Raw genomic sequence first — 12,619 nt, 5'->3', positions numbered from 1 at the left:
AATACATCTAGTCTCAAAGGGTAAAATAATGGTAAAAAAAAATTAATAAAACAAAACATTGGGAACACAACTGAAGTCATGTTCACACTAATCACAGTAACTGTCTTTTGTCATTTTTCATGCACTGCGAGCTAAATAAGTGTGCAGAAATGCTGAGAGGAAAGGTGTTCCACTTTAAAATGATGTGATATATTCGGGAGGAGCCTCGGAAACAGAATAATTTCCCAAGTGACCAATTTCTGAGCACTCCCTAAGCAAAGAGAATCATCAACAAGGCAACATGTCAGGCGCAGCTTCATGCCAACACGGGCCGACATGCTGACTCACTTCTAATGAGCAGCCACAGATAGAAATAATAACCCGAAGCAAGAATCATAGGTCATGACTGTCTATATACCGCTCGCTGCCTGTTCTAATTAACTCTGGACCTTCACACAGTGTAAGCATATCTACAGGTGCGTTTGCTAAGAACTGTACCATGCATTGTTGTTTCATAAAAATACAGAAAAGTTGGTTATGCTTTACTTAGCTCTCTCTACTGAATAGCATGAATCGGGTATGTTCTGATGCGGGGTGGTGCGTTAATTTTGACATTCCTTGGATCATATGGCGTAGAATTGTGATATTGTACTTCGCATTACATACTGAATTTCTTTCCCAGAAACTTATAATATATTTTAGCTGTGCTTTTTATTTTTATGCATACAAATATTTCATTGCTTTTCATGTTAGGAAACAATTATTAGCAATATTGACACATTGACACAGCTGGCCGAGAATTTATTCGGGCTTCAGGCAAATACAGTTAAGATTGCAAATACATGAGTTGGAAAGTTGGATTATCCTAAAGTACTAAAAGTTCACCACTTTGAGTAAATAGAATGTCATCTCAAACTCTAACATTAAATATGCACCCTCTATTCATTTTTTTTTTTAATATAGTTCTGATAGTTTCTATTTTTCAGATAAATAGTGTATCTAATTTGCAAAATATTTGCACAAAAGCCACAGACTGAGCTTGGCACCACATTAAAACAATGGTCATGCTTCATCATCTGTTATTTGTGTCAGAGTCAGACGGTCACCTGGAAAGGTCAAAGCTACTTTAAAAGATTTAAATCTCCCTACAGAAGAAAAATGAACATTGACAGGTGGAACCTGAGAACTGGTAAATATGAATACAAACTGAAGCACATCCCTCTTGGCTTAAAAGAACACCAAATTGACCTATGGGCTTTCAAATTGGGGAAAATATTTTTTAAAATCTATTTAATATTTTTCTTGCACAATTTCTAATCAGGTTACAACAAGTAATCTTTAATGTTTGTTTTGCTTTAATAATTAAATGTGGCTAGAAAGCCGTGTTATAATTTAGCAATTGTCATAGTAAATGTCATATTTTGGTTAAGACATATACAACTCTGAAGTGTACTTTTTTATGTTCCATTGTAAATACTTTGTGCACTAATGTTATGCTTGTTTTATATTAACAACCATTCTTCATGTTGCGCGTATACTCCTTTTATTTTTTTTCAATTTTTCTATTGTCTATATTGTACAGTTAAACTAATTTGCTCAGATCTTGAAAAAATAATTAGGATTTATTTTGTCTAGAAGAGGCCAATGACAAAAAATTGTTTTTTAACGCTCTCTGTACGGAAACGAAAAACTGTTAGTCTTTATAGTATGTACCGAAATACACCCTTAACCAAAACTTATAAACTGATGTTCATAGCTTTTCAACATTGATAAACAATCTCCTGCCTTATCTTGGCATAAAATGTATTCACACATATTTCGAGTATTACTATATATTTTTTGTAATTGGTATCATTTTAAAAGCAAAACCAAACCATAGCCGTTTTTGCTCTGTAATGGAATAATATATTTATTATGGTAGTGTATTACTGCTTGTAATATTAATCCATTAGTTAGATGGTTGTGACATTTCTTATCGGTGTGTTATTTATTAACATTTTGGTGGTTCATTATGAAGAATGCAGAAACAAAACACAACTTCAGCTGCTTTTGAGAACAAATGGAACCTTTGAAAAAGAAAAAAAAATCTCTTTCCTGTTTATTAATATATTTAAAAAGATAAATGTGAAATAAGGACGCTCAGAGCAAGGCCTATGTATCATAATATATTTGCCGACACAAGTAAAGAATAATGGAACTATTTTAAGCCATAAAGCCTTGCTTGAATAATCTGTCTGCTCCAAAGTGCTACCAAGAAAGAACTATTACAGTGTGGTCACTATTTAGAGAAGGGAAACACAAACATAAATGGAGCCATCTCTGTTTTGCTTGCGAGGAAACATTTATATGTAAAACTATGGTCACGTTTTTCTTTGGGATTTTGGAATTCCACATAAGATTATCAGTAGAAGTCAGAGTGGCTTTGCTGAATTTGTCTGATGCAATGAATATGCTTTGACCTATGTTTCTTTTGACTTGTTTCACAGGCCTTCCCGTGTATCTCCACAGGAATCTATGGTAAGATCGTCACTATTTATTATTTTATGGATTTTATGTTAGACTTTTTTTACAAGAGGTTCAACACGCTAATGTGCACACATTATTGAATGCATTTGTAACATTTATTTTTTATTACAAAATGTGTCATTCTTCTGCAAAGTGCTTTCATAATGATAGTTCTCCTGACTCAATATGATTAATTAAAGATGCCATTTTTCAAAATACTTGCTTTTCTCAAGGTTTCAATGAAACCAGTGTGACCGCTAGTACCTTTTAAAAAGGATATGGGGTTTGTGATTGTTAGCACAGTCATTCTACAACACTTTATTAGCAGAACATAATGTACCTGTGGTGTAACTACTGTTCCCTCAAGGTATCATTTGAAATATTTACAGCAGCAGTAATGCTTCAGTGAGCAACAGTTCAAAAACAAGAACACATTAGCAAAATAAAAAAAAAAAATAAAAAAAAGATGTAGACTGTTGTGTGATATTTGAGATATAGTACAAAAGTGAACACACCCCAAAGTGAAACAGTCCAAATTGGGTCGGATTTGCCATTTCCCCTCCCCGGTGTTATGTGACTCATTAGTCTCACGTGTGAATGGGGAGTAAATGTGTTAAATCTGATGTTGCTGTTGTCACACTCTCTAATACTGGACTCTGGAAGTTTAATATAGCACCTCATGGCAAAGACCTCTCATAGGAGAATTATTGCTGTGGTCCTGTGGTCTGATGAGACCACTTATTTGGTTCAGATGGTGTTGTGCTTATGTGTCTTGCGTAGAGTCAAGTATGGTGGTGGGAATGTCATGTTCTGAAACAGAATTCCAACATTATTAGAGCCCCAAATACACAAGCACCACAACCACTGCCTTGCAAAAGAAACTCAAGTAAAAAAATGATGGATTGGCCAAGCATTTCTCCAGATCAAGCCCTTATTGATTATCCATGAGACATCCCAAAAGGAAGGTGGACGAGTAGTAGTAGTCTGAATCTGTAATGCACTTGTGCAATTGATCTGATTTTTGGCAGGTGAAAAAGTACTTTTGAGAGCTAGGATGAGTCCATGATTTCTTAGTTGCTCTGCTCCTGCAACTTTGGTCACAGATGACTTATGGAGTTGATTTTCAGCTTTGTCGTACAGCTTGGCCGTGTTAGATACCTTTCACAATGACAGAATGGTAAACAAACACTTTCTCAGCTTTTTCTTTCTTAGTGTTATTTTTTTGGGCTTGTATTTTGTATTTCTATATCTTAATTTATCAAAAATATGAGTACTCGGGTACTTGGTGCCTGCTAAATTAACGCCATCAGCTTCTTGCGCTACACAGGATGGACTGAGCTGAGTTTTGAATTGGGAACCTTTTGACTCTATTGCACACATCATAACTGTTCCATCACACTGTTGTGAAATTTGTTTTAGAAATTAATATGAACAAAAGAGCATGATCACTTGCAGTTTTTTTGCTGTTAAACAGCTGTTTTAACGGAACGGTTTGATATTTCTTATTACTGTATGCTGCTGGTAAGGGCATAGCTTTTTTGCAGTTCACTGTGTTTATTGTAGTGTCGAGTGCTGCACTGCCAGTGGGGGCCCGTCATAGCACTCTGCCAGACGCCTCTACTTCAAAGTACATGGCAATGCCGAGCCAAGCGTGCTGCCGAGGTATTAAAGCCTGTTCAATAAATAAACAGCTTAGCACTTCCCATAACTGCGTCTCCACAGAACAATGCAGCTGATTAAGGATGAAGATCCAAATGCAGCAGAGGGCAAATAGAGGATGGATTTTTGTAAAAGGAACCATCTCAAGTGTAGTATTCTTTTGTTCATGCATTTTCTCTCTGCTCTCTGAATTTTTTTTTAGCAGGCTTTAAGGCAGTGGTCTCCAACCACTGGATCACGTAGCGACTGAGCAAAACATACCCTGTTGATTGTCAGAGAGTGAAAGACTTAAAATCAGGTGCATCTTGCCTGTGCCGCTGTCAACGTACTTGTCGCAGTTATGTGATATGGCGGAAAAAGTCAGCTCACAAAATAGAGTAAACAAAAATCTTTGGGAAAGGGGAAAAAGTCATATGATGAGAGAAGAGAGTTAAACCGCCAGGGAAGATAAACATGAACTGCTTTATGTATGGAACTTGTGGACCTGTCTCTCTTTGGAAGCTATGTGTATCCCTTGCCCTGTTAAAATGTATAATTTTACCCATACTGTGCCGTATGTTGGTCAAGCATAAATGCTATCATACTTGAGCGTCAGTCAGAAATCATATCCACTACTCTTAACACTGTGTGACAGAAAACAATCAGGAACAGGTTTCCCAAGGTCTTTTGTGTTAGGAAAGACAGATTCGTCAGAAAAGCTGATGCTAATTGACACTGTCTCTCACGCCTCTACATTCCAGTCACCATTGACAGATTATGGCAGAGCAGGAAGGTTGAATGTAGCAGCGGGGCACAGGGGGTACCTTCCACACATAGGAAGAAAAATGAGGGCTCACACTGCGCTGACAGTCTAATCCCTCAATCAGGCCCATTAACCACAACAGAATTTCAGCATGGACAGTGGGTTGGAAGTGCCACCCGTAAACAAACCGGTACCCACTGTGGGCCACAGGGTCACCTAGCATGATAGAGGTTATTAAGTGTTACTCCTTTTTGTACATCAATCACAGCCATGTGGCCTGACTTTAAACGGATTATTTCTCCAAAGTGGAGGCGCTTAATGTCTCACAAGATAAGTGCCAAAAGTCAGATGCTTATACTTAGAAAGGTCATTTTCCTTATTTGTGCTGTTCCTGTCCTATATTGTTTTAGTGGCATGGCACACCACATTTCTAAACCAGTCGAAGGAGTGTGATGATCTCACTGCAGCTATGCTATTGCTCATCAGATACAGTATATAGATTACTATTTACTGTTCACCCTCCACTATGAGCACCGTTGTGGAGATGTACCACTGACTGATGCCCCTGTGAGATATGCAGGTGTAATCCACCCAAACTGAAATGGATTGTCCATGCTGCCATTCTTCACATCTGTCCAGATCAAAAGTGTTTAGCGCTAAGGGTTCTTTTCTCCAACCCAGCATGACTACAGCAGTCTTCATTCCTTTAGGATTAAGGAAGCTTGGAGACATTTATGACACCTTATCTTACAACATTGTTATCTTGGTTTTTGTCGCTGGCGATGGCCAGGCGGGTTCACTGTCAAAACTTGCTTACCTAGGGTGGTAAATGCACAGATGTATCTAAAGTCACTTTCCAGCAAGTGGTACATTTTATTTTAGATCGGTATATGTTGGCTTGTCCACCACAGGATGTGACAAGTACATCCAGTAGGCACTGATACAACGAATCAGAAGACGACAGTGGGTCATATGAACTGTAACTGTTACTCAAACAAAAGAGTGCATAGCCTTTTTAATGGAAAACCCCCCGAAAAAAGAGGTACTGTAACAATTGCAACATATAAGTACTGTAGGGCTCCGATGAAAAGGGTTTTAAGTGCATCTGTAGTGTGTCCTTTATGGAAATGGTAGTAGTTGGATGCTTTTGCTTATGTGCCAAAAACACCTTCCTCACCTCACATCAAAGGATGAAGGGTATTCTCACGCATCAAAAGGGAAATGTTATGGAAAATTGACTTTTTAATTGCTTTTATGCTCTCTGCTGGCCCCCACCCATCACGTCTGAAATAATCAAGTAAATCCTCTTTGATCTGACTATTAATATGTGTATGTAAGCGTGCTCTTTGGAATTTATGGGTATAGCGTACCTCTCATTCAAAATCAGCTGGGACACACACACCAGATCACCTGTGAAACTACTTTGGACAACCACCATAGAAAATGGCTCTTATGAAACCGTCAAGCTAATTTACATTGTAACCACTCCCACTCTGAGAATTTTATACCCATGACATGGCCAGCAAAGCTGAACAAAGATCTGTTATTTTCAAGCCATGGCCAGACTTCACTGTCTGAAACACTTAACGACAAATCCAAGAGCACAGCTGCAATGAGTTCCATTGGATGCACAGATTAGCATTAGCCTCTAGTGTTAGCCTCTGAAAAAAGCATACTTTATTAGACAAATGTATTTTGCAATAACACATATCTGCACACTAATTGAAAGTGCAACTAGGTCACTTTGTGGGGTAGTGCTGACTCTGCAGTCATTCCCTTTCACCCCCTCAAAACGGGCTAATTTCAACAAATGTGAAAAATAGTGTATAAAGTGTGTGTAATTATTGATCCAAGCGGTATTTTTAGACATGTTAACACAACTGAGACAGTTTTAAAATATGAACAAAAGTTGACAATGTAATGTAGGTGCGCTTGTAATTTGTACAGTACATCTTGTCCACTCTGAATGTTTTTTAAAAGGAGTTGTTAATTTTAGCATGTAGGACAAAGCAGGGCATCACCTTAACATGGCTCGTGCCAAAAAATCTGATCTCTTTCTACCTACTTTTTTTTTTTCTGTCCGTCTTCCTCACATATACCTTACCATGCTTCCAACGCTTTTTGTCTCTTTCTCCTTCTGTGGCCTACAAAGTCGGTCATGGTCAGAGCCTTCTATGTGCCAGTGGTAGTGCTGAAAGCAGCTCAGGGCTATTTGACATCCACATATTGGTGTTTGGAGTTCTGCGGCACTTCTCTGTCCTCCACCCCCGGTCACCTCATCTGTCCTGAGGGCCCTAATAGTCACACAAAACGTCCCTTTCCTTTTCCACTTGACATCGTGCCGACTTAAGCTATGAAGCCTTCATCCATGCTAATCCTAATATTTTATTAATGTTTTCATTATAATGGAATCATCCTGTGAAATCTACACCAAAGACAGTGAAAAAATGATCGACATGAGTTTCAATTAATGTGAACCACCCAATACTTTGATCTTCAGTTAATTTTAACACTCATTTAAGCTGCTTCTCTTTAATGTTCTCTATGTTGTTTTTTGTTTTTCTTTTACTTTGCTTTCAGCAAGATTAGGTGCTTCCTTGTAGAAAATGAGTAGCATGTTAAGACCTTGGCCAACTCTTAACTTTAGGGAGGGAGAAAGAGCCTGATAACACACTCTTCTTTAAGGCTGGAACTGTCAAAATATTATTTTGTTTGTTTTGTGTAGAATTCAACAAGAGCATACCAGTGAGACACACTCACTCAGATATTTTTTTCTACTCCTCAACGGTATATTTAAAAAGCAGGTTGCAGCATAACCCCTTTGCAGAATCGCAAAGGCGGTGTACTTACTGCAGTGTATCAATACCCGTAGCTATATAGTATGCATGTGATGCATGAGAATATTTCATTGGACAGGCTTGCATTTGTCTTAACAAACTTGCTCTCACTTTATTAGGTGGTGGAGCAGCACCTTGTCATTTCTTTTTACAAAAGACAAAACACAGCTCTATACATTTTCTGTGAAAGTTAAGTCAATAGATACAGGAAGTGTAACACCAGTAGAAATTTTTGAATTGATTCGTTTTCTCCTGTGTTCCAATTTATCAAGTTTATATCCTACTATGTTCTTTTCACATTATGAAGAGCACAAAATGTAAACTGCAAATTATATGGTTTAAGTTTAATTATCACTGACAATTTTAACCTCCAGATTCCACCAGTGTGTTGTTATGATCCAATCTAATCTATTTTAAAATAATTAATAATGAATAAATGACGGCCTCAAAATGTTCACTATTAACACAAGACCTTAAATACCCATATTTTAGAACTAAAAATATGTAGATTTTTAAATGGAGATTAAATCTTTCTAATTAATTTTATTGTGTTTTTAATTGTTGCCAACTGGTGTGAAAGTGCTTCATGAAAAGTTAAAGCTGTGCCAAATTGACACATTAGAAATACATATTTGTTATTCAAGATTCAAGAGTTTTTTATTCGCCATGTTTGAGCGTGCCAAACAAGGAATTTGACTTTGGTAAATCACAGCCTCTGTTCAACATTTAGGTGACTAACAACAACACTCAGGACATGTGAAGAACGAAAGATATTCTCAAACACCCCCTGATCTTAAACTCCCAAGAGGGCAAGGAAAAACTCAAAACTCCAGCTAGGGGAAATGAGAAACCTTGAGAAGAGACCACAGATGGGAAGGTCCCTCTTCTAGGATGACCAGGCTGCAATGGATGCAGAGAGGACACATAGTACAAACAGTGTAGACAAAAAAGGTGTGGCAAGCGGGATGTTATTGCACAGTAATGACTCTGAGACTCTAAGAGTGGTGTGAGTTCATCAGAGCGACAGCCTGGAGGAAGAAGCTGTCTCTGTGTCTGCTGGTTTTAGTGTACAGAGCTCTATAACGGCGTCCGGAGGGGAGTAGTTCAAACAGGCTGCAACCTGGGTGCGAAGGGTCTGTTGAGATGTTACTTGCACGTTTCCTGGTCCTGGACAGGTACAAGTCTTGGATAGATGGGAGGTTGATTCCAATTATCTTTTCTGCAGTCCTTATTGTCCGTTGCAGTCTGTGCTTGTCTTGTTTGGAGGCCGATCCAAAACAGACAGTGATGGAGGTGCAGAGGACAGACTGGATGATGGCAGTGTAGAAGGTCTTCAGCAGCTCCCGTGGCAGGTTGAACTTCTTGAGCTGTCTCAGGAAGTACAGCCTCTGCTGGGCCTTCTTCCGGACAGAGTCTATGTGGCCGGTCCATTTCAGGTCCCGAGAGATTGTGGTTCCCAGGAACTTGAAGGTGTCTGATGAGAGAATAGTATTACTGCGGATAGTGAGGGGTGAAAGTGGTGAAGGGCCTCGCCTGAAGTCCACTGTCATCTCCACGGTCTTGAGCGGGTTCAGGTCCAGGTGGTTTTGGCTGCACCAGTGGACCAGCCGCTCCACCTCCTGTCTGTACGCAGTCTCATCACCGTTCTGGATCAGTCCGATGAGAGTGGTGTCGTCTGCATACTTCAGGAGCTTCACGGAAGAGTCACTTGCGGAGAAATCGTTGGTGTAGAGGGAGAAGAGCAGTGGGGAGAGGACGCATCCCTGAGGGGCTCCAGTGTTGGTGGTCAGGGTGTCAGATGTGATGCTCCCCAGCCTCACACGCTGTCTCCTGTTGGTCAGGAAGCTGGTGATCCACTGACAGGTGGAGGCAGGCACCGCAAGCTGGATGAGCTTCTGTTGGAGGATGTCAGGAGCGATGGTGTTGAACGCCGAGCTGAAGTCCACAAACAGGATCCTGGCGTACTTTCCTGGGGTGTCCAGGTGTTGCAGGATGTAGTGCAGTCCCATGTTGACCGCATCATCCACCGACCTGTTTGCCTGGTAGGCAAACTGGAGGGGGTCCAGCAGGGGGCCCGTGACATCCTTCAGGTGGTTCGGTACTAACCTCTCGAAAGATTTCATGACCACAGATGTCAGTGCAACAGGTCTATAGTCATTCATACCTGTGATGGCGGGCTTCTTGGCCACTGGAACGATGGTGGAGCTCTTATAAGAACTTCTTCCATAATCTATTACATAATCTAATTTCATGTCACGGGTTGTACTATATTATGAAAATACTACACAAGCAAATTTTGCCTCAGTATCTCTTTAACAAAATGCATGTCCTAACCCCCCCTCACACACACACACACACACACACACGCACACACGCACGCACACACACACACACACACACACACACACGCACACACACACACGCGCACACACACACACCATCTCTTTGCTGTGCTTTGTGATGAAGTAGAGGAGCCTTCAGCAGAAATAACATTGTACCACCTGAGTCCTCATCAGCGCCACTAGACGACACATATCCCATCAGTGCGCCTCACGAAGACAAATCTCCCTGAGCCGCCCATATTCCCAACATAGGACAGAACCGATCCAAGCAGTGCAGAGAGGGTCCTAGAGGGCCCACCATCACTGCACCTGACGCCAGCTCTCCACCTCCTGACAGATTAGCTTTCACTGAAATCTCCACACTCCACAAAGAGCCAAAGGAGAAGCAGTAATATAAATCTTTTATAGTGATATGAAATGAGTTTGTTGTGTTTGCACAATATTATAAAGCTACGTTTGCACTACTGCCAACATCCTAGTTTTACCAAAATATAGTGTGCCATGTGAAGTGATGTACTAGCAGGTGGACTGTTTTCCTGTTTGTCTGTCACAGAACACATAAACAGAGAACAATTCATACTCACATCCACACCACTAGACAAGAAATAGAAATCATTAATAACCATTGAAGCATCTTTCAGGGTTGTTAGATGAAATCCGTGTATCCTCAAAGCCCATGCAGGTGTATGGGAGCAATATGTAAACTCCTGTTCCAAATGAGATAGAAACCTAAAATAACCTGTCAGTAAGGCAGTTGTGCTTACCACCAACCCTAAAGGCTGCCTGTCTATTTGATTATATGTTGCACCAAATTAGATGTAATTCCTATAACTTGTCAAATCATAATTACTCCAACTGTGCTTGTCATTGAAATTTTCTGGAAGTGATCAGCCCTTTTGCAGCCTTACTAATGTATCAAATTGTATCATGCAGGTGTGTGTGAAATATGTGAGCTATTTTACTGAAGGAACCCGGTACTTCATTTATTATATTATGCCTGATGTGTGCAACATAATTAACTAACCAATAAAAAGCCTTGAAGAAACTCATGCACTGAATTGATTCAATGTACCCAATACTGTTTGCCCATTGCTGGTGACCAGATGTTCTATTATGGTTGCGATACATTCAGCATATCTCATCCTAATTCACAACATTTTTCATAAGGCATCACATAGTGAGCACAAATGTGGACCTTACCACTCATTTATTCACTTTCCTTTCCTGTACTTATTTTTATGACACCCTTTCCCCAGACAGCTGCTTCTCTCTTTTTTTCACAGATTTTTTTTGTCTTCCATCTGTTCACCAATACTGCATGACAAGTGCGGGTTGAAATGTTGGTAGAGAATTGTAATTTCACATGGAAAATCTGAAATGGTTATCATTCTGCGAAGTACATGCTAGGTAACCTACAAACTGACTTGGCATGCTGGATTTGTTTCTTAGAGCAGAGTTCCTGCAAGTTGCTAAGGACTGAACGTTCAGTGAACTAGCTGCAAAGACGTAGCCTAATACAGCCTCCGAGCTGACATGTTGTCACTACTGGCTGGTATGCTACTCACATCCTGCTTGTAGATGAGCTCAGCAACATATTTTGCTCCTCTTGGTGTAACTCAACATTTCCCTGCGAGGCAGAGAGGGAAATAAAGAGAGGAAAACAAAAAGGAAGATAAACATCACTAGCCAGACAGTGGAGAGTTGTGTGAATTGTAGTTTCATTTTTGCTGTCGAGTGTCTAAACTTTACACAACAGTTATTGACTTTGACCTCTCGTACTCTTGAGTGTGAGATGAGATCATTCAGGCAATGTTAGGACTGATTGCTTTCGCTTATCCGTTTTTCTTCACATGCACCTTAAAATGTCCTTGCAACACTTGTGAACCCGTTTCATAGGTCATACAATGTTATATCAATGGCTGTGACCTAGGAAGAAAAAACAGATCTGAGAAAGTGACCCGTACAATAACCAACCGGCTACAAATGTCGCATGGCCCTTGTACCGGTTGATTTGGGTTGAAATTGAGGTCTTGACCCATGTCATTATTGCAAGATAGTGCCCTCGGCAGTCTCTGCTGCTTTATTCAGGGCTTATTATATTGAAGAGTGCCAATGCTGGTTGGTTGACCTTAACTCATTTTACACCGGATATAGTTTCGGCTATAGTTAGTTTTCTAAACGGTATGGTTCTGATTTATTCAAAGTACATACATTAAGAAATAATTAGCACATACTGTGTGATTTATTTGACATGAGATGAATTGTGATGGCTGTTCTTGGGTTTTTTGGAAAGGGAGGTAGCTAACTCATGTAAGAAAAGTGCAGGCAAAGGAGAAAGTGCTGGAAGATCTTTTTCACTCCTGTAAGATATTTTTGAAATGCCATGAGCAATAATTATGGGAACATATTGTCTATTCAGCAATGCACATTTTGAAGCTTCTGAATCTGAATGATATAAGACCATTCACAAAAGCAGTCAAGCTGTTTTGATCTGTGACAAAACTCTGCACCATCTTTGTTTTTCCTTGAATCCGAATATAATGTTACCTAGGCTG

The 12,619-nt window shown here is 39.8% G+C and overlaps 1 protein-coding gene across 7 annotated transcripts in view; it reads left to right on the top strand.

Moving 5' to 3' along the window:
- macrod2 (mono-ADP ribosylhydrolase 2) overlaps positions 1 to 12,619 on the top strand; it is a 277,199-nt gene that overhangs the window by 189,669 nt on the left and 74,911 nt on the right. For all 7 annotated transcript variants that reach the window (XM_049736627.1, XM_049736628.1, XM_049736626.1 and 4 more), the window contains one exon: positions 2,466 to 2,496. In XM_049736627.1, coding sequence (XP_049592584.1) covers positions 2,466 to 2,496 — 31 coding nt within the window. The remainder of the gene's footprint in view (positions 1 to 2,465; positions 2,497 to 12,619) is intronic.

The sequence above is a fragment of the Syngnathus scovelli genome, chromosome 12 (genome assembly GCF_024217435.2).
Source record: "Syngnathus scovelli strain Florida chromosome 12, RoL_Ssco_1.2, whole genome shotgun sequence".
Lineage (NCBI taxonomy): Eukaryota > Metazoa > Chordata > Actinopteri > Syngnathiformes > Syngnathidae > Syngnathus > Syngnathus scovelli.
This window is presented reverse-complemented; position numbering and strand designations above follow the sequence as displayed.